General features: G+C 61.6%; 1 protein-coding gene across 1 annotated transcript; it reads right to left on the reverse strand.

Annotated features, from left to right (window-relative positions):
* Positions 1-1,796: 1,796 nt before the first annotated feature.
* Positions 1,797-26,952, reverse strand: LOC117651649 (BMP-binding endothelial regulator protein; the record flags this gene model as incomplete). The annotated part of the gene is made up of 9 exons (XM_034395846.1): positions 26,547-26,952; positions 14,348-14,433; positions 8,796-8,895; positions 6,082-6,264; positions 5,808-5,993; positions 5,262-5,524; positions 2,932-3,279; positions 2,165-2,739; positions 1,797-1,929 (listed from the first exon to the last, which is right to left on the reverse strand). Coding segments are annotated over exons 1-9 (1,953 nt in total), but the record flags the coding sequence as incomplete, so codon positions are not given.

Here is a 26,952-nt window from a genome sequence, read left to right on the forward strand (position 1 = left end):
TGACTCAACACATACGCCTAAACTACATACATTCCATTCAGTATACGTTTTCTATGTCTGACTAATAGTAAATTATGTAAATGCTTAATATTAATAATACTCTTTGTCTCACACAAGGGATGCTATGATTTACATAGTACGGTGTAAATTTATCAATAATTAACATTAATGACTCAGGTTTGCAATTCATTCACAAATACAACTCAGTATTGGCACCAATGAGGCGCTCAGAAAATGGCTTTGGTGGCGCAAATTTGCATATTACTCCTCAAGCGATAGGAGGGGAACGGCACCACAGCACAGTCTGACACAGTCCGTGACGAAAACATGCATTGAGGAAGTGGAGCGGCAGTTCCGACGCCTGTGCGGTGCGTTCCCTGCCGAAGAACATGTGTCCCTTAAATGTGCAAAGCAAATTGCTGGCAACCATCTCGAGAATCAGTAGAGGACTCCAGAGGCAAAAAGTTGAGGCGCCCCTACCCCGCGCGCGCGAGGCGCTCTGTGCGGAGTCTCTCTCCCGCGCGGGGTGGCGACGGTGTGATGCGGCGTGCGATTGGCGCCAGAAAGCGGCAGGCTTTCGGCAAGCAGGGTGGGTCGCCTCGCCACACTGCTCCAGGCTCCAGGCGTGCACAGCCGCGTTCGAAAGGCCTGGCCGCGGTGCGCCGCGTCGTCGCGTCCACACTCCGAAGCCAAGTTGGGCGGGGCGCGGCGGGGCGGCTGGTTGCGTCATAACGGGTTGTCCATGGAGACGCAGTGCGGCGTGGCGACGCGGCGCGGCGAGGGCCGGGGCTGGCCGTGCCGATGCAGGTGGTGCAGGAGGCAGGGCAGGTAGGACTCGACAGCGGCCCGGCCGAGGGCTTGGCCTAGCACGGCCACGGCATTCCTCGCATCGACCCCGCGTGTGCAAAGACCGCCGGACCGGATAGGAAGGCAAGGCGCCTGGACGACGACGACCATCTCCGCGGGGGGCCGGCTTCGGTACGGCGCGGCCCGGGGCCCGGTCAGGCCGTCAGGCCCGGCTGCCAGGTGGTCTTGGCGCTCTTGGAGGCGCCATGCCGCGCCGCACGTGTGCCGTGCATGGCCGGAACGCCAAGAATGTGGCCGCGTCGCGTCGCGTCGCGTCGGCCCGTCCGGGAAAGAGAGTGGCAGTGGCACGGCGTCGCGACGCCCGACAGCCGCCAGACGCACCGCGCCACGCCCAGAGTCTCGGCCCGGCGCGGCGGAGGGCACCAGCGCCGCGACCTCACTGCAAGCTTCCTGGAAGCCGAGAAACGCGTGGTTTAGCACAGGGAAACAAGGATGCAGGCGACTGGCGCGGACATTGAAGCGTTTGGTTGCGACGTGCTCACCATTGCCACCGAAAAGTTGAAGGCGAGTCGTGTGAAGCCGATGTGCCATGAGGTCCTGAAGCAGGTCCTGAAGCAGGCCGGCGGTGCTCAAGCTGTCTACGCGGAGGTGGTCGGGGCGCCCTGGCTCCGCGATACGCGCTGCGCGTGGCGGGGAAGGCTGACTAGAGAGATTCAATGCAAGCCGGGGGGCGGCGGCCGCGACGCCCCGGGCTGGGGTAGCCGCAGCCCCGCCAGGCCGGTCAGGTGCTGCAGCTGCGCCACGCGGGGGAAGTTGGCGCTGCTGCCGCCACCGCGTTGTTTGCCCCGCTGACCACCGCCGCCACCTCGGCCACGCTGTCCGCCGCCACCACCGCCGCCTCCACCGCCGCGCCCCCGGCCTCCGTGGTGGCCGCCGCCGCGTGCGCGAGGCGGGAAGGGCGGCGGCACCCTGGCCTCCTCGGCCCAGCCCGCCACGCACCCCGTCGCCGCCCGCCAGTCCAGCAGCGCCGCCCCCGCGCGCCGGCACTCGTACGCGTACGCCGTGAACGCCTCGCAGTAGCAGCGACCCGACGGGCACTCGCACATGTCCAGCAGGCACGACCTGCAACAAGAGCAAAACACAAAGACGTCACTCGCTATCTCGCCTTCCCGATAAAACGGGAAAAATCATTCCTCGCTGCCGGGGCTGCCGGGCCGCGGGGCGCTGGGTCGCGCACCGCGTGTTTCGGCCGGCGGCGGCCAGTGGCGGCCAGTGGCCTATCGCTGCCTTGGCTTATCACCGGCCCGCTGCGACCCGCTCGGAACCGCCACCACCTCGGCTGGCGACTCACACTTACTTGAAGTACATCTCGGCGTTGACCTTCTTGTGGCAGGGCGAGAAGGCCTCCGCGATGAGCGGCTTGCATCGGCGGTAGTCGCGGATGCGGCGCGTGCTGCTGAGCCGCAGACACGCGGGCGGCGCGTCGCCGGCCTGGTGCGGCCTGCCGGGGCCCACGCCGCCGCCGAGGCCCAGCAGGCCGGGACGCGCGCACGCGTGCCGCCCGCCCACGCGCCACGACGCCGCGAAGCGCTCCACGTCGGCGACGAGGCGGCCGCGACGCGTCGTCAGGTCGTCGCGGGCCACCGAGTTGTAGTTGCCGCAGAGCCCGCAGAGCTGGCCCTTGAACGTGGTGGGCACGGACACCTCCAGGAACGAGTTGCCGTCCCACGTGACCTTGACGCCCACCCCCGTGGTGACGAGCACCGTGTCCTCGCGCTTCTCCACCGTCACCTCGCTGTTGGCGTCCACGCCGGCGTCCGCGCCCTGCGCGCCCTGCCCGGAGGTGCCCGCCAGCCGGAACGGGGGTGTGATGCGGACGCCGTTCACCTTGACCCGGAGATGCTGGCCCAGGTTCACCTTGACGGCGCCGACCTGAAAGGAAACCGGGGTTTAGGTTTTCGGCGCTGTTGACGGGGTTCGAATCCGCTGAAACCAAGCGGCCAGCAGACCGATTCCGAGAGTCGTCTTTGTCGGACTGTCTCTCTCGCACCTGTACGGATGTCCCATGAGTGCGAGAGACACGGAGCGACGAAAACGACTCTCGGAATCAGTCTGCAGCCTCACCTTGATGGACACCGTCTTGGTCCAGGACGACGTCTTGGTGGCGCGCGCGTCGTTGGTCACGCGGATGGAGAACTTGTGGTTGACGCAGTCGGCGGCGAGCTGGTACTTGCACGAGCCTTGGAAGCTGAAGAACTTGCCGTCGAACGTGCGGTAGTGCGGGTCGCCGAACACGGCGCAGACGCCGTCCGTGTCCACGCACTTGGGGCAGCACTCGCCGTCCACCTGCTGCAGCCGCTGGTGCGGCGGGCACTGCGGCGCGGGCTGCGGGCAGCGCTCCACCGTGCAGCGCGCCACGCCGCCCGAGCACACGCACCACTTGCAGGGGTCCAGCCGCCACTGCTGCCCGTCCTGGAACATCAGCACCAAAGGGTCACACACGTGTCAAGTCTCCCAGACGCGTGTCGCCGCACAGTGGGCCAGACGGCCGGTGGAGGCGGCTTAAGTTCTAGCTAGACGCGTTTTTAGCTCCAGAGTCGCTTAGTGGGACTCGAATCGAACGTGTGACCCCACCAATGGATCGCTCTCCCAAGGAGGAATCCATTAGTGGAGTCACACGTTCGGTTCGAGTCCTGTTTAGTGACTCTGGAACTCAAAACGCGTCTGGAGTTTTGGCCGCCGCCACCGGTCTTCTGGCCCACTGTGCGCCGTCAGGGTAGGCGACCCAACTTGCCTCGCCTTGGCACCCCCGCCACCGCGCAAGGCATCGCAAGGCGTGCCACCTGACAAGAGGTTCTACGAGGCTCCCTACACCTGACCGCCGGGACCACCGTCACAACACACAACAGTAGCCGAAATGCTGTCCCCTTGTTTAAGCACGGTCCACACACTGGTGCGCAGTCTCTTCAGTCTCTTTGCTCTGTCGCTGTCGGACTACCTGGAAGCCCTTGCCGGTAAGGCTGCTGTAGACCGATTCCGAGAGTCCTTTTCGTCGCTCTGTCTCTCTCGCACCTTTACGGGTCGTCCCACGAGAGCGAAAGAGACACAGCGACGAAAACGACTCTCGGAATCAGTCTGCAGGCTGGCACACAATGAGAGAGCCAACGACTCCTTTACTCCTTTAGCAGGCTCCGCGGCTCCGCCCTCCCCGCCGCGTCTTCGCGCGTCTTCATCACGTGTCTATGACTGTTGAGCCCCCCCCCCCTCTTCCCCTCTCTCCCCGCCGGCCCTGCACGCTAACGAGGGTATTCAAAATTCAAACACAGAGCCCAATCAGCGTGTCGTGTGCATAGCGTCCTGGCCCTGGTCCCTCCAGCCCGCATCCGGCCGGGGCAGCAGACTCATTCCGAGAGTCGTTTTCGTCGCTCTGTCTCTCTCGCACTCATGTCGCGTCCCCTATAGGTGCGAGAGAGACAGAGCGACGAAAACGACTCTCGGAATCAGTCTGCAGTGCCGGGCCGGCGGCAGCCGACTCATTCCGGACAGGGCTTCTGGTCTCTCTCACTCTCTCGCACTCAGACGGGGCGGTCCATGCGTGCGAGAGAGACAGAGCGATGACAACACTGTTCGCAATCAGCCTGCGGGGTAGGCTGCACTCCGCGCACGTGGGGCGGAACGGACCATCCTTTACTCCCACTCTAGCCTCAACTTCCGTAACTCCAGCAAAGGAAACCGTCCACAAAGTGCGAGACATTTTCCGACCACCACACGCTAAGGATTGTGGGCGACCGGTGAACTGTCTCCGGTGTGGGGCTGTTGGGTTCGACTCCCATTCGTAAATTAGCAACCGGGTAAAAATATTTTGCTATTCCATCTTTTTAGTCTTAATCTTGTTGTTCTTCGAATGGGTCACTTTGAAGAAATTGCACCCTCAGATTCTTATGATGAAAGGGCCATCGTAACATACGTTGAAATGAGAACATACGTACTACAGTAAAATTCATGCGTAATACGATAAAATTCATGCGTAATACGATGAAATTCATGCGTAATACGATGATAAACATGCGTAATACAATGAAATTCATGCGTAATATGATGAAAAATTAAGCATATTACGTATGTGCAAATTTATGCGTACCTTACGATGAAAAACCATCGTAATACACTGAGAAAACCTTACAAACTATTTTGGGCCTTACAAAGAAAAGTACTTTGTATAACAAAGTATTTTGAGCATACGTAAGCTTACAAAGAAAATACTTCGTAATTTACGAACTATTTCTTCGTATAACAAAGTATTTTAGTTTGATATACGTATGCTCAAAATACTTCGTAAGGTTTTAAGGGTGTACGTATAAAAACGATCATAAGATGTTGAGTGTGTGAAAAGTTGTCTCCCCTCGCGAGCTCGGCGCGGCGGGCGCGGCGGGCGTGGCGGTCCGCGAGCTCACCTGGTAGGTCTGTCCGCTGAGCGTGCAGGCGGCCTTGCTCTCGAGGGCGGGCGTGCAGCTGGAGCAGCACTGGCCCGGCTCGGTGACTTGCAGCTCGGCCGGGCAGTCCAGGGCGGGGCAGGAAGGCCGCCGGCACAGCGAGGTGCCGTTGACACACGTGCACGACGTGCAGCGGTCCACGTGGAAGGGCCGCCCGGACTGCCGGATCTCCAGGCCCAGCAGGCAGCTGCCCAGCGGCGGCTCGTACAGCAGCCGCCGGCTTCCTGGAGGACGACAATCATGTCAATCACAGCGCACAGTGGGCCAGAAGACCGGCGGAGGCGCCCAAAATCCCGGACGCGTTTTGAGCTCCAGAGTCGCTAAATGGGGCTCGAACCGAACGTGTGACCCCACCAATGGATTGCTCTCCGAACGAGGAATCCATTGGTGGGGTCACACGTTCGGTTCGAGTCCCATTTAGAGACTCAGGAGCTCAAAACGAGCCTAGAGTTTTGGCCGCCTGCGCCCACTGTGCTGCGTTGGGAGGGACTGCTCTCCGCGACTCACCCTTGCACACGGGGCAGCACTGGCCGGGCAACTGCTCGATCTGCGTCGGCGGGCAGTTGAGCACGGGGCAGGCCTTCTTGGAGCACGCCAGGCGGCCGCCCCGGCACTGGCAGTTGACGCAAGGGTCCTCCGCCAGCGTCACGGACCGGCTGTCCCGGTCGCGCTCCTTGTCGCTCATCGGGCACGCTGCGACAAAAAATAAATCAAAAATCGCTATTCGAACCGCCGACCTTTGGAACCGGTGACTTTGACGCTGTCCCCGCGGCTGACTTACTCGGACAGGTGCGGCAGCACTGCGACGGTGCCGGCGGCAGGGACTGGTGGGCGGGGCACGGCACGTAGCACACCTCCTCGGACTCGGTCACCACCCCCGCCTTGCACGTGAAGACCCGGCACGGGTTGGCCGGGTCCTTCCACTCGGAGCCGCTGGCGTAGCTCTTGCCGTGGTAGTCGCAACCTGTTGGGCACCGGAATTAGAAAAGGAAAGGAGAGGACATCTTGTCGCGACGTGTCGTGACCAGGGCCCGGGCCCGCCGTGGCCCGCCGTGGCCCGCCGTGGCCCGCCACCCTGGCGCCCCGAGCCCCGACAGGGCCCCGACAGGGCCCCGAGGCCGTAGTTCCGGAAACGGGCGCCGGGACACGCGTCGTCGCTGTCTCTCTCCAGCCCCTGCGCCCCGCCGGCCGTGCCCCGCGAGTGCGAGAGGGACAGAGACACCGCGACGGCAGGCTAATGAAGATCAGCAAACCGGGAGACGCGATACGACGCGCTCCCTATAAATTCCCGGTCCGCGTCCACGGCGTCCGCGTGTCCGCGAGTCCGCGTCCGCGTCCACGGCCGGCGCGGCCACGTGCGCACATTCGAACGGGATAATCTGATTCAGCTTTCAAACCGAAACCGCATTCTTTGTCGCGATACTCGTCGAGATAGCGCTCCGCGTGCCCAGTCTTCGCAGTCCTCTCAGTCCTCAGTCTTCCCTCTAGTCCTCCCAGTCTTCCCTCTAGTCCTCCCAGTCTTCCCTCTAGTCCTCCCAGTCTCAGTCTTCCCCCTAGTTCTCCCAGTCCTCAGTCCCAAGTCTTCCCCTAGTCCTCGCAGTCCCCAGTCCTCAGTCTTCCCCCTAGTCCTGCCAGTCCTCAGACATCCCCCTAGTCCTTCCAGTCCTCAGTCCTCCCCCTAGTCCTCCCAGTCCTCAGTCTTCCCCCTAGTCCCCGCGTCCCCAGTCCTCAGTCTTCCCCCTAGTCCTCGCTATCCATAGTCTTCCCCCTAGTCCCCCTAGTCCTCCAGTCGGCGGAGCGCCCGCGCACTCCGGGGTAGGCCACCCGCTCCTCACGGCGGTCACGGTTGCCTACCCCGCTGCCCGCAGGCGCTCGACGACGGGCCACGCGCCACGCGCCGCCGTCCTATCCTCGCCGTCGCTCTGTCTCCCTCGCACTCACGGGCCGTGCCGCGTGGCTGCGGGCGCTGCGAGAGAGACAGAGCGACGAGCGGAATCAGTCTGGCGCTTGGTTACGAGCGTCGGCCGGCATATTTCACGGCGCGGCCGGGCTGCCAGGCGCTGCCAGGTGAACATGTCCCTGCCGGACCTGTGGACTGCCGCCGGACTGACGACCTGCGGGCCTGCCCCTGCGGCTTTGGGTTGGCTGCCCCGTCCGCCCCGCCTGCCCGCTGCCCCTACCCACGCACGCGCCGCCGCCACGCGCCGCGGCCTGGAGGCCCGGAGGCCTGGACAGCCTGGACCTGCTGCGAGCCGCCGTGGAGCCGCCCGGCCGGCGCCAGTGCCTGCGCGCCAGCGCGCCAGCGCGCCAGCCAGCTCGAGGGCCCGGCCAGCACGGCCAGCACGGCGTGGCCAGGCCAGGCCGCCGAGGTTCCGGTCGGAGACTGACCAGTCACTAAGCACCGCGCGGCGCCGCGCCTGCCAACGACAGCCAACCAACGCACAGTGGGCCAGAAGACCGGCGGAGGCGGCCAAAACTCTGGACGCGTTTCGAGCTCCGGAGTCGCTAAGTAAGACTCGAACCAAACGTGTGACCCCATCAATGGATTGCTCTCTGAACGAGGAATCCATTGGTGGGGTCACACGTTCGGTTCGAGTCCTGTTTAGCGACTCTGGAGCTCAAAACGCGTCTAGAGTTTTGGCCGCCTCCGCCGGTCTTCTGGCCCACTGTGCAACGGGGCGCTCTTGCCTTTCCCGCGTTTTTAACATTTCTGACGTCGCGGACGTCGCCCGCGGAGGCCGGAATGCAGCCCGGCGTTACGTGGCTCGGGGACGCCGTCCGCTCGCACGCCGAACAAAACAAAACGCGTCTCGCGGCGCAGTGCGTCCGTCTCTCTCGCACTCGCGCGGCGCCCCGCACCGGTGGGAGAGAGACGGCGTCGAATCGCTGTGCAGGGCGACATTCTCGTCGAGGACGAACGCGACGACCTACCGGGGAGTTTGGCAGGACCGGATACCCGCTGCCCGGATTCTCTCGGGATTCCAGACGCCCCCCTCCCCCCTCAGACTACTATCACGTGTCTGGTTCGGGTGGTTCGGGTCGACAGCAGTCGACCTGCCAACGCCATCACTATCCGGAAGATAAGGCGAATTCCGCGAGGCGCCGCGAGGGCCTTCCGAAGGAAAGGAAAGGCAATACCAGCGTCACAGAGTCGGAGAATCGCGCAGACACAGTAGTACTGATTCCGAGGGGGTATGCGCTCTCTGAACCTGTGTACCGACTATTACGCTATTACGCTCTATTACGCCACAAATTAATCGGAATTTGGCTAAAAACTGCCTAAAACACACCAAAATTGATCAAATTTTGACAATTTCTGCTATAACGCGACTATTACGCGTATTATTACGCGTGCTATTACAGATAGAGTGAACCGACTATTACGCGAGTGCATACCCCCTCGACTGATTCTTTATTTCCAATGGGCCAAATCAACCTAACCTAACTAAACGTAACCTAACCTAACTAAATCTAACTGAGCCTCAACAAACCTACCTTTGCAGACGTTGCAGCAGGAGTCGCGTGGTGTCGCGAGCAGTAGGTAGCAGCCCTGCTGGGCCGGGCAGGACTCCTGCAGGCACTCAACGAAGCCATTCTGGAAACAAACAGAAACCAATTAAAATAAAAGCGCCACTGTTTTTTTTTTTTTTTTTCGAAGGCGGCCGGGCTGGCGCCACGCGCGCGTCTGTTTTGGTGGAGAAATTTTCCGCTTGCAGGATGGCTGGTCGCGACGCGACGACGTGACAGAGACAGCTGTTTTCAGAACGCTTCCAGGCTGCCGGCGGGCTGCTTCCGTCTCTCTCGCACTCGTGGGGCGTCCGCTAAGGCCCTACGAGTGCGAGCGAGACAGAGCGACGTGTTCGGAGTCAGCCGGCAGGGCACTGCCACGGCACTGCCTGGCGCCGCGGCGCGTCGGCCAGACTGATGAATCTCCCAGGCCGAATAGGCGCGCCACCTCGACTTGCCGATCGGAAAACGAGAGGCGTTCCGAACTGCGTTCCGAACTGCGTTGCCGAGCCAGTTTACGACTAGTCCTGGTTTCAAATTGGCGCACTGCGCGGTCCGGGCGGCCCACAGTGGGCCAGAAGACGGGTAGAGGCGGCCAAAACTCTAGACGCGTTTTGAGCTCCAGAGTCGCTAAATGGGACTCGAATCGAACGTGTGACCCCATCAATGGAATCCTCGTTCGGAGAGCAAACCATTGGTCGGGTCACACGTTCGATTCGGGTCCCATTTACCGCCTCTGGAGCTCAAAACGCGTCTTGAGTTTTGGACGCCTCCACCGGTCTTCTGGCCCACTGTGCGGCCAGATGAGAACGGATTCGTGGGTCCTTGCCGCCTGCCAGCCCGGCCAGGGCGCCGGGCGCCCGGTGATGATAAGGCATCTCCGCGGGTCGCGTACCCCGCGCCGGGCAAGCCGGGCAAGGTCGCCGGCCAGGTGGTCCGGGGAGCACCGCGGAGAACGCGGAGCAACGCCGAGCGGGCGAGCTTATTTTGGGCGGCGTTTTGATTTATTGATTGAGAGACGTCCGTCCGGCTCGTCCGGAGAACGCCAACGACGCCAACGACGCCAACGACGCCACGACGCCAGCGACGCGAACCGCGCTAGTCCGCGGACTGGTGCACAGTGGGCCAGAAGACCGGCGCAGGCGGCCAAAACTCTAGACGCGTTTTGAGCCCCAGAGTCGCTAAAAGGACTCGAACCGAACGTGTGACCCCATTAATGGATTGCTCCCCGAACAAGGAATCCATTGATGGGGTCACACGTTCGGTTCGAGTCCTGCTCAGCGACTCTGGAGCTCAAAGAGCTCAAAGCGTCTAGAGTTTTGGCCGCCTGCGCCGGTCATTTGGCCGACGTGGCGGACTGGACACGGGACGGACTGGGCTTTGCTGGGCTTGGCTGGGCTTTGCTGGAGGTCGGCGCGCTGCCTCGCTGCCGCCTGCAACAGGTGTGTACGATGTGTAGCTGTGCTAACTCGTTGCGGGCTCGGCCCGGCAGCCAGGCAGGCAGTGCGGTGATCGGATCGAGAGACGTGGCCACAGAGGCGGCGCGGGGCGCGCGGGGCGCGGGGGCGGGCGGGGGCGCGGGGGACCGGCTTGACTGCATGCCAAGGCACACGCTGGCTACTCCAGCCGGGCGGGGCGGGGCGGGGCGGGGCCGGGCGGGCAGCGAGCGAGCCGGTGCAGGACGAGGGTTGCCCTAGGTTGCCACCCTTGCCGCTGGAACAGTCTGGAATCGTTCTAGGGAGCCGGGGATAGGGCCCACGCTACGACTCTGCTGTTTTCCTGGAGCCCAGACGAAACGCAGCTCCAGCGTCACAGCCTCCAGCCGCGCCGACGCGAACACGCTGGAGCGGCGCTGGAGCGGCAAGGCAGGCGCGCAGTTTCCGAGCGACGGCCACCTCGCGGCCCGCGTACACAGTGTGTACACACCCTCCGTACAGCGAAGTTACTTTCTTTTATTTATGTTTGTTAAAACGGCCGGGGAGGCCGGCCGGTCGACCAGATTGATCCGCTTCAGGCAGGCAGCCTCCAGGCAGGCGGCCCGGCCCGGCTCCACACAAAACAGCGGATGAATTTCGTTTTGGTTCCGGTTCCGGTTTTATTATTCGGCGCGTGGTAATTTGAGCACTCGGGGCCGGCAGGCCGGCAGGCCGGTCGGTGAGGTTGGCTGGTCCGCCGGCGGCAGGGCAGGCAGGCGGGCAGGCGGGCAGGTGGGCGAGTATAAATATCTTTCCAGGCTGACATCTCGCGAGATGTGAGATGTGGTGCCTGGAGGCGGCCTGGAGGCGGCCTGGAGGCGGCCCGGAGGCCTGGAGTGGAGGGGCTGCTCCACCTTGGCGTGGCCGAGCCCGGCCGTGCCGTGGCCGTGCCGTGGCCGAGCCGTGCCTCGCCCAGAAGGTCAGGACGCCAAATTTTACAAACAGAATCGCCCTGGTTCGGCGAGCAGGCCGAGCAGGCACTCAGGCAGCAGGGGTTCCGCGCCGCGCCGCGCCGCGCCGACTCGGCGACTCGGTAACCGGGACTCGGTGGGGCAGCAGCCCCGCCGCTGCCCGCTGCCCCGCCTTGGCCCCGCCTTGGCCCCGCCCGCGGCAAGGCCTCGCCTCGTCCTCGGAGTCGTTCGAGGAGTCGTTCAAGGAGGTGGGGGGTTGGGTTCTCCAGCCTTCCAGCGCAGTCTCGCCTGCCTTGCCTCGGCACAGCAGGCACAGCACGAGATGCAAGTGCGGATGCACGTCGCCGATGACCGCGCCGTCCGCGCGGCAAGCCCGAGCGCGTACCGGAGCCATCCTGGAGCCATCCTGGAGCCACCCTGGAGCCATCCTGGAGCCACTCTGGAGCCACCCTGGAGCCACCCTGGAGCCACCCTGGAGCCACCCTGGAGCCATCCTGGAGCCACCCTGGAGCCACCCTGGAGCCACCCTGGAGCCATTCTGGAGCCACCCTGGAGCCATCCTGGAGCCATCCTGGGGCCATGCTGGAGCAACCCTGGAGCAATCATAAAGCTATGGAGGCGTAGCCAATGCCCTTCCCTGGCCGTCCAGGCCCGCCCTCTATATGGAACTACGGCCCGGGGCCCACACCTTCTCCAGGGCCTCCAGGGCCTCCAGGGCCTCCAGGGCCTCCAGGGCCTCCAGGGCCTCCAGGGCCTCCAGGGCCTTTAGGGCCTCCAGGGCCTCCAGGACGGCGTGCGTGCCAAGGCGCCGAGGCAGGCAGCACCAAGGCAGTGGCAAGGTGACGCCGGCTAAACAAACAAGGACGACACGGGTTCACGGAACCAGGGAACCACTTAGCTTAATGTAAGCAGTAAAGACGCACGGCCTCTAGCTCGCTGCCGCTGCCTTGCTGCCTCACTGCCGCGCTCCAGCCACCTACGGAGCGGCGGTCGACTTTAAAAAGTCATGTTGGTTTCGTTTCGTCGTTTCGTACTTTGTACTGCAAGCCGCTTTCCGAGAAGCCATGGCGGTGCCCAGATAAAGACGGAGAATGCCGCCTTCCTAAAACACACAGCGCCGAGAGCGGCGGGGCAGCGGGGCGGCGGAGGATCCACTCGTAAACGGCTTGACCACCCACCGAGCCTGAGAGCCTTTGCGGGTTTGCTCCGAAATCCGAAGGGATCCGAAGGGACGCGAGACACGACCGACGCGAGTGGCAGCTGATTTCTATCATTCTCAAAACACGCCGCCCGGGCCGCGGTCACCGGGCCGTCGCACAGTGGGCCAGAAGACCGGTGGAGGCGGCCAAAACTCTTGGCGCGTTTTGAGCTCCTGAGTCGCTAAATGGGACTCGAATCGAACGTGTGACTCCACAAATGGATTGCTCTCCGAACAAGGAATCCATTTGGTGGGGTCACATGTTCGGTTCGAGTCCCATTTAGCGACTCTGGAGCTCAAAACGCGCCAAGAGTTTTGGCCGCCTCCATCGGTCTTCTGGCCCACTGTGCACCGGGCCGTCGTGGACGTGGACGGCGGCGCTCTGTTCTCACAGTGGGTGCGACTAGCGTCCCGGCGTCTCGGTGCTTCCGCGCCCTTGGCTTTCCCTAGCTTTTCCGCGGCTTTTCCGCGGCTTTCCCCGCGCAAAGTAAACGCACCAATCGCAGCGGCCCGTTTTGGCGGGAACTCGCGCAACGCCGCGGCGGGAAAAACAAACACAGTGCTGCACGGCAAGACTCAATCAGCGCGCTGGCTCGCCGGCTGTCTTCGGATCTTCGTACCTCCCGCGTCACGTCCTTGTTCCTCCCCGTCGGCCCGGCGGCCGTCGCTCGAGGTGCAGCACGCAGACCCGGCAGCCGCGGCAGCGCCCCACAGTGGGCCAGAAGACCGGTGGAGGCGGCAAAAATTCTAGACGCGTTTTGAGCTTCAGAGTCGAACTCGAATCGAACGTGTGACCCCACCAATGGATTCTTCGTTGGGAGAGCAATCCATTGGTGGGGTCACACGTTCGGTTCGAGTCCCACTTAGTCACTCTGGAGCTAAAAACGCGTCTAGAATTTTTGCCGCCTCCACCGGTTTTCTGGCCCACTGTGCACCCACTCGGCCCGACCGACGTCCATTCGGCCCTTTCCCGAACGCAACCTCTCTTCTCGGCCTCTCGGGTCGGGATGTCGGGATCGCCTGGGCGGGGCGGCGGACCGATCATCAGGTTTCACTCTCGGCCGAGCCGAACCGAACCGCGCAGGGCAGTGCAGGGGGCAGGGCGGCAGGGCGGCAGGGCCGCGGCGCCCCTTTGTCTGTTGGCCAACGTGACGAGTCGTGACGCGTGACGATGGCCAGCCTGCGCCAGCCTGCTCGCGGAATGAGACAGTGTGCTCTCTCTCTCTCTCCCTCCCCCCTCTCTCTCTCTCTCTCTCTCTCTCTCTCTCTCTCTCTCTCTCTCTCTCTCTCTCTCTCTCTCTCTCTCTCTCTCTCTCTCCCTCTCTCTCTCTCTCTCTCCCCTCTCTCTCCCCCCTCTCCCCCCCTCTCACTCTCTCTCGGACAAACACACACACACACACCTCAATAAAACAAGAGAGCCCTCTGCACGTCGTTTCCTGGCATCTCGACGAAAAAGAAACAAAAAGAGCCCCCCGAGATAAAGTGGCGTCAATGAGGATGGATGGGGTACTTAGGAACGGGGGGTGCTTTATAGGTGGAATGCTGAAAATGGAGCGGCATGACGCCGATACGACGGCTGAGGTGTGGAGCAGGGAGCTCTTGGGGGAGAGCTTGATCGCCTGCGTGGGGAGGGGTGGGGTGTACTCCGTCCGGACCTCACTCGCCCTCACCACGGCCCGAAGACATGCGCTCGGTGGGAAAAAACGGTCTTGAGTTGAAGAAATGCTTTCGGCGGAAAAATACTCTTGGATCGAAGAAATGTTCTTCGTGGAAAAAATAGCCTCTGGCCAATGAAATGCTCTTGGCGGGAAAACGCTCATGGGTCGAAGAAAACGCTCTCGGCGGGGAAATGCTGCCACTACACTGGGAAACCCCCCTCCCCCTCCCCCTTCCCCCGGCGAGACCGGCCGCCGTTTATACAAAGTGTTCCGCGGTTTCCACGCTGTTTGACTTTACCTTGCACATGCAGGAGAAGCAGCGCATGTCCTTGATGCTGTCCACGTGCACCGCCTCGCCCTCCTCGTTGCAGGGCTGCCGCTCTCCTGCGAACAGAACACAAGTTGCCGATGAGTGCCAGTGTGCGAATGTGTGTGTGTGTGTGCGCGCGCGCGTGTGTGTGTGTGTGTGTGTGTGTGTGTGTGTGCGCGCGCGCGTTTGCGTGTGGCGGGGCCTGGCGGGTCCGTGTCGCGCCCCCTGTGGGACCTGGTGGGGCCGGTGGGGCCGGTGGGGTCGGTGGGGCCCAAGGACCTCCGCGGGGGTCCCTCCGCCCTCGTTAACCAGCCCATTCATTCATTTTGCGCCTTATTTATGCACCGCATTGTTTATTTATTTATTTATCTGGCGGACGGGAGTCTGCCAGTCTGCGGCGGTCTGCCGTGCCGCCACACTGCCGCCACACTGCCGCCGGCGGGCCGCTGGTCAGCCAGCCCCGCTGGGCCCCGCTGGCTCGGAGGGCGGCGGCCGCGGTCGGCTCTGAGGGTGGGCCACTGCGGCCCACTGCGGCCGGCTCGTGTGTGGGCGGGAGGGCCGACCGACAGTGTGGTGGGCCGGTGATATGAGGCGCCTCTGCCGGCGGCCCGCCACTCTGTGCCACTCCGCCCCGCACAGCAGGTAACCAAGGTAACCGACAAGAGTTTTCCATTGGGGGTTCTCTTCTCGGTGCCGTCGACGTGGTCCTCCCCCGCCCCCGGGCCCGCCCCTGCCTCCGCCTTGGCCTTGCCCGGGCCGCATTCCAGGGAAGTCACGGGAAAAGGGGGGGGGGCGCTAAGTGGACGGTGGTGACTCATTGCTCCATTGTCCAGTTTGTATGGGGTAGGGCCGGTAGGGCCCGCGGAGCTGGAAGGCACTGGAAGGGCCGGTGGGGCCGGTAGGGCCCAAAGGGGCACCGTGTTCCGGGAAGTCGCCCGGCGTCTCGACAAAGTCCGAATAACGCGCTCAAATTGCGTGCCTTGCCGGCGGCTGTTGAGTCAGTGAGGTCTCAATCGGCGGCTTCGTCCGCTCTGTCTCTCTCGCACTGCCACCCTCGACGCGTGCGAGAGAGACAGAGCGACGGGGGCACTGTTTGGAATGAGCGCCAGCTTGTCCAGCTTGTCCAGCAGCAGCGCTGTGGCTGCTTGGGGGTTGGCGGGGTTGGCCGGGTTGGCCACCGCCCCCACCTGTGCGCGGTGCGCGGCCTGCCGGCCTGGCGGCCTGTCTGGGGGCGGGGTGGCTGGTGCAACAGGTGCCCGTTGGCGGCTCCCCCATCGGTCTGTCTCTCTCGCACCGCTCGCACCCGTACCGGACGCCGCATGAGTGCGAGGGAGAGAGAGACACTCGGAATCAGTGTCTGCCGGCCGCGTCGTCGTTGTGGCATTCACTCCGTCTCTCTCGCACCCCTGCGGGAGGCCCCGCGAGTGCGAGAGAGACGGCCAGCAATGCTGATTATTTCAGGTTTCGGGAGGAATGCGACAGTGGCGTGGCGCCGCCTCGGCTGGGTGCAGCAGTGTTGCATTCTTCGACGACCTTTAGTGGTCGCTGGAGACCGGAGGCCCAGCCCAGTGTGCCCAGACCAGCAGTCGCCTGATTGGCTGCATTGGCTGCATTGGCTGAGCCGGCGGCGTTGCAAAACGTCGAAACGGCGCGAAAGGCGGCTCGGCTCGGCTCGGCTCGGCTCGGACGTGTTTCCAGGGACATTATTGGGATGGTTTGGAGACATTCGAGACGCTGTCGCACCCTCGCCGCTTGGCTTTGGCTCTGCCCCTCTGCCCGGCTCTGCCCCTCCACCCGCCGCGCTTGGCCGCGTCTTGGCAACGGCCACCGCGCCAGCGGCAAGGGGTTTAGGGTTTTGTGCGGTTGCACTGCCACCACACTGCGACACTGCACCGCCATGCGGGATGCAGCAGGATTCTGTGTGTGTGGAAAGGGAGGGCGCTGCCCGTTCAAAACAAAATTCTGTCTTTGAATTTCTCTCTGACTTTTGACAATTAAATACTTCAACTCGGATTAATTTTCTCCGAAAAAAGAAAAATGAAATAGAACAGACAAAAAAAATAAGGGCGATTGACATGGCAAACGAGTTTTCTGGTTTGATTTATTGGGGGGAATGCATCGGATTGACCATCGCGGGCAAATCGATTAAAACCAGTTATTGCGACGGAGGGACACGAACCCGCGCGTGTGTGAGTGCGAGCGTGCGTGTGTGCGTGTTGGACTGTGTGTGCAATACGCACAGTACAGACAGTTACGAAGCAAAACATTTTTCGGGTGCGTTTTTGCCTGCGAGCAGGAAAACAACACTACTAAATTTGAAAAGAAATCACCCCAGATTCTGAGAAACAAAATCCTCATGAATAAACCGATCTCTGCCAGTACAAGAAACGCATGGAATGAAAACCTTGTCGCGACAGTGTCGTGGTAGCAGAAGCATGGTAGCGGCGTGTTGTAGGTGAGAGTTCGAGCGGGAGCGAGAGATCGCACGCCTAGATCGAGACTATCGAAACTATCGATCTATCAGGGTCACACTTGTACTCGGCAACAACGCCTTGGCATCGGCTCCAGCCCAACGTCTTCATATGCAGTGGTCTGGGCCCAGCGCGCCCTGCACACTGAGAGTCGTCTTCGTCGCTCTGTCTCTCTCGCACTCATGGGGCGCCCCGTGCAGGTGCGAGAGAGACAGAGCGACGAAAACGACTCTCGGAATCAGTCGCTGCAGCGGCCGTATCGCCGAGATCGCGGGTACGTATCGAGCACGGAGTGCACGGGCCCCTTTACACTGCACACGCGCCACCGCGGCCACCGCGGCACGAGCCCAGCGCCCAGCGCACAGTGGGCCAGAAGACCGATGAGGCGGCCAAAATTCTAGACGCGTTTTGAGCTCCAGAGTCGCTAAATGGGACTCGAACCGAACGTGCGACCCCACCAATGGATTCCTCGTTCGGAGAGCAGTCCATTGATGGGGTCACACCGGTCTTCTGGGCCACTGTGCAGTGCGAGTCTGGAGCGAGCCTAGCCTGACCTAACCTACCGGAACCGCCCAAACCCTTATTCACGCAGACGCTGGACGACCCGACACAGGCACCACACGCTAAAAAGGAAGAAAAGAAGAAAACCCTGGCCTAGCCTAGACTTAGAAATCCCATACAAACACTACACTCTAAATGTAGGCTGTCCAGAAACTGGGCGCCTTTGTCACCCCATATTTAGAGTGTACCTAACCTAACCTGCACCACGGAGTGGAAAAACAAGAGCACGGTGGCCGCGGTGAGGCGCGAGGCTCGGCGCGAGGCGCGCGAGGCCGTCCGCCACTACACCGGTAGTCTAGCGCCGCACCTGCCCGTCTCTCTCGCACTGGGGGGGCTTTCCGCCATGCCTTCCGCCAGGGGTGCGAGAGAGATATGTATGTAGAGCGAGCTGTGCGGGATCAGTCGGCCACACCGTGGCCACGCCGTAGCTACGCGCTACGCAGTACGGACGCCAGGGTAAACAGGCCTTTGCAATATAGCAAGCATTAAACGGGAGCGCGGCAAGTCGGGCCGGCGCCAGCGTGGGCAGTGCCTGGCCGTGCCACGCCAGTGCCAACAGTAAATCGCTGCCCGCCGATACCTCGATTCGATATCTCGATATCACACGTCGTGCAGTGCGCTGCAGCGCAGCAGTGCGCGCGATGGCCGTCGGCCCCGGACGCTGACGGCCACCTCCAAGTGGTTCACGTTCACGGCCTCCACGGCCGCCACGCCGCGAGGCAGCGCACAGTGGGCCAGAAGACCGGCGCCGGCGGCCAAAACGCGTTTTGAGCTCCAGAGTCGCTAAACAGGGCTCGAGCCGAACGTGTGACCCCACCAATGGATTCGTCGTTCGGAGAGCAATCCATTGGTGGGGTCACACGTTCGGTTCGAGCCCTGTTTCGCGACTCTGGAGCTCAAAACGCGTCTGGAGTTTTGGCCGCCGGCGCCGGTCTTCTACCGCACTGTGCAGCGGGGCTGGCTAAACGAGCAGCGCGCTGCTGCCGGCGAAGGCAAATTACAGCGACCCCCCGCGAAAAAATGGAAAAGTCTTGTCGGTTTGAGGCAACGCCAGGCGATGCGGTCCTTTTCCCACGCCGCGATGCCGCGATGGTACGTCCGTACTTCCGGTGCGTCGGTCCGTCGGGTCGTTGAGTCACTCCACTTGGCGGCGTGCCGTCTCTCTCGCACACGGGGCGTCCCCCGCGAGGGTGCGAGAGAGACAGCGCGACCGGCCGGCCGGGCTCCTGGTGAATCAGAGAGGAAGTGGCGGCGACATTTGACTCGTCTTCTCCGCGCGAGGGGGGAGGGGGAAGGGCTCGGCCACGCCGCCGCCACGCCGCGACGCCGCCGCAGACACACGCGCGTGTGTGATGGTGTGATTCAGCCGGCAGCCCACGCACGCGTCACGCCCCTAGTCACGCAGTCTCGCGGCCCCGCGGTCATGCCACTGTCGCCGCGTCGTGGGGAGAACCGCGGCCGCCACGCCGTGCCACGCCGTGCCACGCCACTGTCGCCGCGTGATGCGCGCGTTATTTCGGCTCACGCCGAACGATCGTTTCGCCGTCGCGCTGTCTCTCTCGCACCCCTACGGCACGGCCCTTGAGTGCGAGAGAGACAGAGCGACGAATCGAGCCTACCGCCACCGCGGTGTTGGTTGCTTTGCTGCCCGCCGCGTCCGCCACATGATTAGGCTGCCGGTTTGTAATGACGCCGGGGATCCCCGTCTTTGCTGTCTCCCTCGCACTCGCAGGGCGTCCCGTGAGGGTGCGAGAGAGACAGCGTGTCGTGGTCCGGGAGGGCGCTGCAGCACAGTGGGCCAGAAGACCGGTGGAGGCGGCCAAAATTCTAGACGCGTTTTGAGCTCCAGGGTCGCCAAACAGGACTCGAACCGAACGAGTGACCCCACCAATGGATTCCTCGTTCGAAGAGCAATCCTTTGGTGGGGTCTTACGCTCGGTTCGAGTCCAATTTAGCGACTCTGGAGCTCAAAACGCGTCCAGAATTTTGGCCGCCTCCACCGGTCTTCTGTCCCACTGTGCGCAGTGCCGGAGGTCCTCGGATGTCCCCGGATGGGGTTCCTGGAGGCCGGCGCCGTTCCGTCGTTCCGTGTAGGCGGAGTGTCCGCCGCCGTCGCCGAGGTCACCGTCACCGTAACGAGCCCGCCCTAATCCGCGTGGCTCCCGCACTTGCCAGTTATCAGGAATCGGACGCGTTTCCGCGAGCGCCGGCTCACTCTGAAGCAGGGCTTCCCCGCGCCGTCTCTCTCGCACTCGCGGGGCGTCGCGTAGGGGCGGTGTGGGAGAGACAGGCGGCGTTCTCGGGCGCAGCCTACAGGGGCGTGCCTGGTCTGCCCGGCCTGCAGACTGATTCCGAGAGTCGTTTTCGTCGCTCTGTCTCTATCGCACTCGCGGGGCGTCCCGTGCAAGGTGCGAGGGAGACAGGGACACTCTCGGAATCAGTCTGCTGGCCGGCCAGTCACTCCGGCCACCGAATTTCTCATAGCGGCCATTCACAAAGTAGCCGCATTCCGCATCGGGGCAACGCTCCGCTCCGAGTCCGTCCGAGTCAACCGCGGCGGGGGGCGGCGGGGGCGGGGGGGCGGGGCGGGGCGGGGCGGGGCGGGGCGGGGCGGGGCGGGGCGGGGCGGGGCGGGGCGGGGCGGGGTGGGGCGGGGCGGGGCGGGGCGGCGGCCCGTATCCATTTAGACAATCCTATCCAGTTAAGAGGTTACAGAGTTACACGCCTAAGCCCCGGGACGGCGCGGGGCGCGGGGCTCGGGGCGGTCACCTGCTGGGTGGGCCGGGCTTGGCTGCCTCCCCCCTCCCCCCCTCTCCCTCTCTCTCGGAGGTTGCCGCCCCTCGTTGCTCGTGCACTTGACGACGCGCGTGCACGGAGCGGTGGCGGACCGACATGTGAAACATACACCGCTGTGAGCATTCAAACGAGAAGCAACAAAGGTCAATTTAATTTTTGATTTGTGTTTCGTTTTCGGATGTCGCTACCGCACTGCCCGCTTGAATGGCCCCTCCGAGAATCGAGTCGTCATGAGTGTGTGTGCATGGACGCAGCCACAATGCCACTGCACTGCATCGCGGGCACGGCGGCACGGCGGCGGCCGCGCCACACAATGGAGAAGTCAAGATGTTGACCACACAAAACGCATAAAACGACCGAAACGAAAATGAAGGCCATCAAGGGGCGGTACCTTGGGTACCTTGGGTACCTTCCCATGCCGGCCCGCCGGGCCCGGCCCCAAACTCATCAATTACAATTAGTCAGCACACCCATCATCACATCCTCGTTGGTAACGAGCGCAGGGCCTCCAGGGCCTCCAGGGCCTCCAGGGCGGGGCCCTTTGGCCCCCGGACCCTGCACAGGCCCCCGAGGCCCGCCGGCCCCGCAGGCCCTGCCCAATCCAGGCCCCATTACGAGCACTTCCCCGGGTACCCTCACGGTCAATACCCCACGCACGCCTCAGCGCGCTGCAGCGTCTAAAAGTCCCCGGCCCCTCGGAGTAGTGCGTCGTTTTGGAGCGTTTATGGGCGCCGCGATTACCTATCCGCGCCTTGCGGTGTGGTAGGCAGGCCCGCCACCCTGCAGCGCCTCAGGGTGGCCGTCGTGCTGACGAGGTGCGTCCTGGACCTCGGCGACGGCGGCCTGGACCACGGTGCACGTACACTGTGGCGCGGACGCAGACGGCGCTAAGTGCGCGAAGCTTGGCGGGGCACAGTGGGCCAGAAGACCGGTGGCGGCGGCCAAAACTCTAGACGCATTTTGAGCTCCAGAGTCGCTAAATGGGACTCGAAACGAACGTGTGACCCCACCAATGGATTGCTCTCCGAATGAGGAATCCATTGGTGGGGTCACACGGCCGGGTCGAGGCCTGTTTAGCGACTCTGGAGCTCAAAACGCGTCTAGAGTTGTGGCCGCCTCCAACGGTCTTCTGGCCCACTGTGCGGGGCCTCGGGCGCCGGTCGGCCAGCCGGCGGTCTCGGTGGCCAGGGCAGCGGCGTGGCGGCAGTGGCGCGGTCGGTCGTGGACCTCGAGGGGCATGGCGGCAGGGCTGCTCGCTGATTCCGAACAGTGATTCATCGCTCTGTCTCTCTCGCACTCACGGGGCGCGCCGCGCGGCACCGTAGGGGTGCGAGAGAGACAGAGCGACAGCGCCACTTAGCCGCTTCAAATGGGCATTGCCACGACGTAATCAAACCGCCGGCGCATCTCGCAGGGAAAGGGGAAAAAGGATAAAGACGCGCCGACTAATTCGACGACGGTTTCAAGTAAAAAGGCAAAAGGCCTTTTGCCGGCCGTCGATTTAGCCTGTAGCTGCCTTTTGCGGCCTTTAGCCGCGTTTAAAAGGCTTCCAGGCTAAATGCTGCGTCCGGCTGGCTTTGCGCTGGCGGTCCTCGACGAGGCCGTCTCGCCGGCCGATTCCCCGGTCATTTCGTCGCTCCGTCTCTCTCGCGCCTCTGCGGGGTACAGTGGGCCAGAAGACCGGTGGCGGCGGCCAAAACTCTAGACGCGTTTTGAGCTACAGAGTCGCTAAACTGGACTCGAACCGAACGTGTGCCCCACCAATGGATTCCCCGTTCAGAGAGCAGTCCATTGGTGGGGTCACACGTTCGGTTCGAGGCCTGTTTAGCGACTTTGGAGCTCAAAACGCGTCTAGACTTTTGGCCGCTCCGCCGGTCTGCTGGCCCACTGTGAGGAGGCCGGTCAGCATAGCTGACCAAGTGAATGCAAATAAGAGGCCCGGCTCCGGGGACTCCTGAACCCGAAGGTCCGCGTCGGTTCGCGCGAAGGCCGCGAAGGCCGTCGTCGCGATGGTCCAGTCAGTCCACGACCTCGCCGTCAAAGCCCGGCCTCGCCTCCGACGACGGAAACCAATTTGACGACGCCGCGCGACTTTCCGCGTGTTTCGCCGCCCCTGTCAGTGAGCGTGCCCAGGAACACACCTGGGCGACTTTGTTTTTTCAAGGATGGAAACGCAGTTTTAATTAACCTGCAGGCTCAGCAAACAGCGTCCTCCCCTACTCCCCCTTCCACTCCGCCAGGACCCCCTAGACCCCCCACGAAGCGAGGCAGCCCGCCCTGCGCCGCGCTGGCCGCGCTGCAGCAGCGGGCGGACGACGGCGCGTCGCCGACTCTACCGGTGGAGGAAGCATTCGGGAAAATCGGAAACCGTGAAAACCGCCTCGTATTTGGATTTCGTTGTTTGGCGCGGCCGCGGAGTTGAAAAACCCGGCAAACGCCTCGCTTCCTTCTTATCGCGAGCTGTTTTCGCTCGGCGCTTCGGCCATGCCGCGTTTGCCGGCTTTGTCCTCCCGGCTGGATTCTTTGATTCGCAACTGCAGACTGATTCCGAGAGTCGTTTTCGTCGCTCTGTCTCTCTCGAACCTTCACGGGACGCCCCATGAGTGCGACAGAGACAGAGAGAAGCTCCACACAAAAAAAACCACTTGGTCGGCGACATCCTAGGAGCGGGCGCTTGTGGTGTTTTATCGGTTCCTTCCATGTATACGAACTGCCGAAAAGACACTTGGACGAAATCCGACACCCTGTGGCTTTGGTACGGGTCTAAACACCCCAAAAACAGCTGTTTTCGAGGGTTTGGGACTAGATGGGTTCTCGCAAACCGAGATCCAAAAAAGTACCCAAATGGGTCTCAGATACTCAAAAAATGCGCTCTTTCGAATGCCGTGTCGAACGAGGCTTACGACGTCGGGCTTGGATGCTACGGGCTCTCAAAGTTGCTCAATTTCACTATTTTTACTGAAGATTTGAGCATATCAGGGCCGTTTGAAGTAGACCATCGGCGATTTCGCTCCTCTTTGTCTTGAATGGTGCCTACCCATAGGTAAACACCCCCACAAAATTTCAGCCATGTCAGGCAATTATTAGAGGAACTGTGAACAATTTAAGTTTTGGGTCATTTTACCACTGGGCTTAGGTGTTTTTGGGTCCAGAAAAAATAATTTTTTTAGCTATCTACTTTTGATCAGCACCTCTTGAAACGCCTTTTTAACATGGTGCCTCAAAACTTTTTTTCGAGGACAAACTTGTCTTTTTCTAGCTGTAATTAGAACATAACTTGGAGAAAAAGGCAAGTTTGTCCTCGAAAAAAGTTTTGAGGCACCATGTTAAAAAGGCGTTTCAAGAGGTGCTGATCAAAAGTAGATAGCTAAAAAAAATATTTTTTCTGGACCCAAAAACACCTAAGCCCAGTGGTAAAATGACCCAAAACTTAAATTGTTCACAGTTCCTCTAATAATTGCCTGACATGGCTGAAATTTTGTGGGGGTGTTTACCTATGGGTAGGCACCATTCAAGACAAAGAGGAGCGAAATCGCCGATGGTCTACTTCAAACGGCCCTGATATGCTCAAATCTTCAGTAAAAATAGTGAAATTGAGCAACTTTGAGAGCCCGTAGCATCCAAGCCCGACGTCGTAGAGCCTCGTTCGACACGGCATTCGAAAGAGCGCATTTTTTTGAGTATCTGAGACCCATTTGGGTACTTTTTTGGATCTCGGTTTGCGAGAACCCATCTAGTCCCAAACCCTCGAAAACAGCTGTTTTTGGGGTGTTTAGACCCGTACCAAAGCCACAGGGGGTGTCGGATTTCGTCCAAGTGTCTTTTCGGCAGTTCGTATACATAGAAGGAACCGAAAAAACACAACAAGCGCCCGCTCCTAGGATGTCGCCGACCAAGTGGTTTTTTTTGTCTGGAGCTTCTCAGAGCGACTAAAACGACGCTCGGAATCAGTGTGCTGGAGTCGCTGGACTGGAGATCCCGTCCGTCCGACGGCTGCGTCGCGTCCAGCCCCTCCAGGCCCTCCAGGCCTTCCAGCCGTCCTTCCAGGGCGGACTCATTCTCAATGGGATGCCTTTCTGCTTCATTCGCCCATTTGGCAAGTGTGTAAACTTGGCTCGGCCGGCCGGCGAGGCAGGCGAGGCGGCCCGGGCGCACAGTGGGCCAGAAGACCGGTGGAGGCGGCCAAAACTCTTGGCGCGTTTTGAGCTCGAGAGTCGCTAAATGGGACTCGAACCGAACATGTGACCCCACCAATGGATTCCTTGTTCGGAGAGCAATCCATTGGTGGGGTCACACGTTCGATTCGAGTCCCATTTAGCGACTCTGGAGCTCAAAACGCGTCTAGAGGTTTGGCCGCCTCCGCCGGTCTTCTGGCCCACTGTGGGACGGCCGCGCCTCGACGACGGCGTGCCCACAAAATAAAACGCGTAACTGGCGCGCGGCACACCGCCACTTACGACTTTCTGCGTCGGATGCGTTTGTATCGGCGAGTCACTCGAAAACGGTTGGAAAACAAAACGAAGCGGCTGTAAGGCACTTTTGCGTTCATCGCACCAACACGCGTGAAAAAGTTTCTCCGGAGATTTGGACGATTGCGCAATGTTTTTTTAAAAAGGCTGGTTTTGTTTTTTGACGTGTGCGATTGCAAAAGCACAGCACCAGCACGGCAAGGTGGTCGCGTAGAATTGAGTCTTTGAATGTTCCCGCTCGACATTCGATAATTCCGAATCAATAGCCAATTGCCGAGGAGGAAGGGATTTCAACGACGCCGCTGCACTGTAGGCTTGTGCCGAACCGTGCTTCCGTCTCTCTCGCACTTCTCTCATGTCAGAGTGTGCGAGAGAGGAAGCGCGACGAAAACACTGCCCGGAACAAGGGGAAACCACTATGAATTTCGGTGTACAAATCCAATGAATTTTAGTCGAATTACGAGGAATTTCAGTCGAGTTTCGGTCAAAATTCGATGAATTTCAATGAATTTCAATCGAGTTATGATGAATTTTCATGAATTTTAGTGAATTTTACAAGTTTGATGAATTTCGGTGTACAAATTTGGCTGGAGTTATTTCCCCTTGGCCCGGAATCAGCCTGTGGACTTTTTGTCGCTCTGCCTCTCTCGCACCTCTACGGGGCGCCGCAGGAGTGCGAGAGAGACAGAGCGACGAAAACGACTCTCGGAATCAGTCTGGCCGCGCTGCAGTCGCACGAGCGACGCCGGCTCGGGTTGGCGGCGACGCGCTGGCCGTTCGAATAGATTTAAATGTTGGCGCCAAAACGGGAAAAGCGGGATTCGGGATCGGCGTTTCGGTGGGTCAAGGCCGGTCGCTTTGCCTCGCTTTGGACTCGCTTTGACTCGCTTTGCCTGCCGGCTTTGCGTGGCTTTGCCGCGGCACTTCCGCCAACCTAACGCAACCAAACGTCACACGCGCGCCCACGCCGAAAAGTGGTTTCGGCTTTGGGCCGATTCGAGAAGCAGATTAGTAGCGGGCGAGCGCGGTCCAGATCTCGCCTGCGCCATTTCAGAGTTGTTGGCCCATTTGAATTTTTCCCCGCGTAGCCGTACTAAGAAAAGACCAAACATTGGAGGAGTTGTTTTTACCCGTAAGCACTGAGTCATCAACGATAAGAGAGCGGGGAAATAGCTGCACCCGGTCCCTTCGGCCGCGCGGCCATGGCGGGGCCCAGCGCTGTGAGAAAACGGAGAAAACTCCCGCCCCACAGTGGGCCAGAAGGCCGGTGGAGGCGGTCAAAACTCTAGACGAGTTTTGAGCTCCAGAGTGGCTAAACAGGACCCGAACCGAACGTGTGACCCAACCAATGGATTCCCCGTTCGGAGAACAATCCGTTGGTGGTGTCACACGGTTGGAGTCCCATTTAGCGACTCTGGAGCTCAAAACGCGTCCGGGATTTTGACCGCCTCCACCGGTCTTCTGGCCCACTGTGCACCCCCTTTCACAAATGAACCGAAATTGAAAAACTCCCTGAAACGGGTTGGAGCTGGCGCACGTCCACTTTACGTGTTTGTTTTGCGGTGTATGGAGGCCGCCTTGTTGACGTATAGTCAAATATGCCGGCATCTTAATGACACTTCCGGGAGACGTTGCCTGAGACACCCCGCCCCAGCCCTGGGCCGTGACGTGCGACGTGCGTGGAACAGAAAGCCGTCGAGGCACTGCCGCGAGACCGCCGCGAAATCCCGCCAAATCGAACTCGCTGACGGCGACTTTTAGGCCTGATTTGCGGGCATTGCGATGACTTTGGAACAGGAGCGCGAGGTGTCAGCACTGGCTTGGCTGGGATTCGAACCCGGGACGGCGCGCGCAATGAATGAGCGCTGTCACCCGGCGTCGTGGACTCACCTGTGATGGTCTCCGCGGCATGGGTGGTGCAGAGGAGGGCGGCGACGACGGCGAGGGTGGCGAGCGTCCAGGGGGTCATGTCGTTGACGGGGAAGAGCCGGCCGCAAGGCCTGGCCAGGGGCCGTGGCAGGCCGTGGCCTCGTCAGGGGCCCGCGGCGAGGCAGGCAAGGCCCCCGGAGAGTTCAGTGCACGGACTTCACTACTGCGGCTCTCATCGGCCCTCATGCCCTCGTGGGCCTCCTGGACGCAGGGTGTGCTGCGGTGGAGTCCACGGCGAGGCAGTCCACAGCGGCGGAGTTCACGACGGCGGCGTCCACGGCGACGGCCTTGACGAGCTCGGAGCGCGTGCGGCACTGCGTGGCTGCGCGGCGGCGGAGAGACGGCGGCACGGCGGCGGCCCCGACGG

Source organism: Thrips palmi, unplaced genomic scaffold (assembly GCF_012932325.1).
Source record: "Thrips palmi isolate BJ-2018 unplaced genomic scaffold, TpBJ-2018v1 HiC_scaffold_6, whole genome shotgun sequence".
Lineage (NCBI taxonomy): Eukaryota > Metazoa > Arthropoda > Insecta > Thysanoptera > Thripidae > Thrips > Thrips palmi.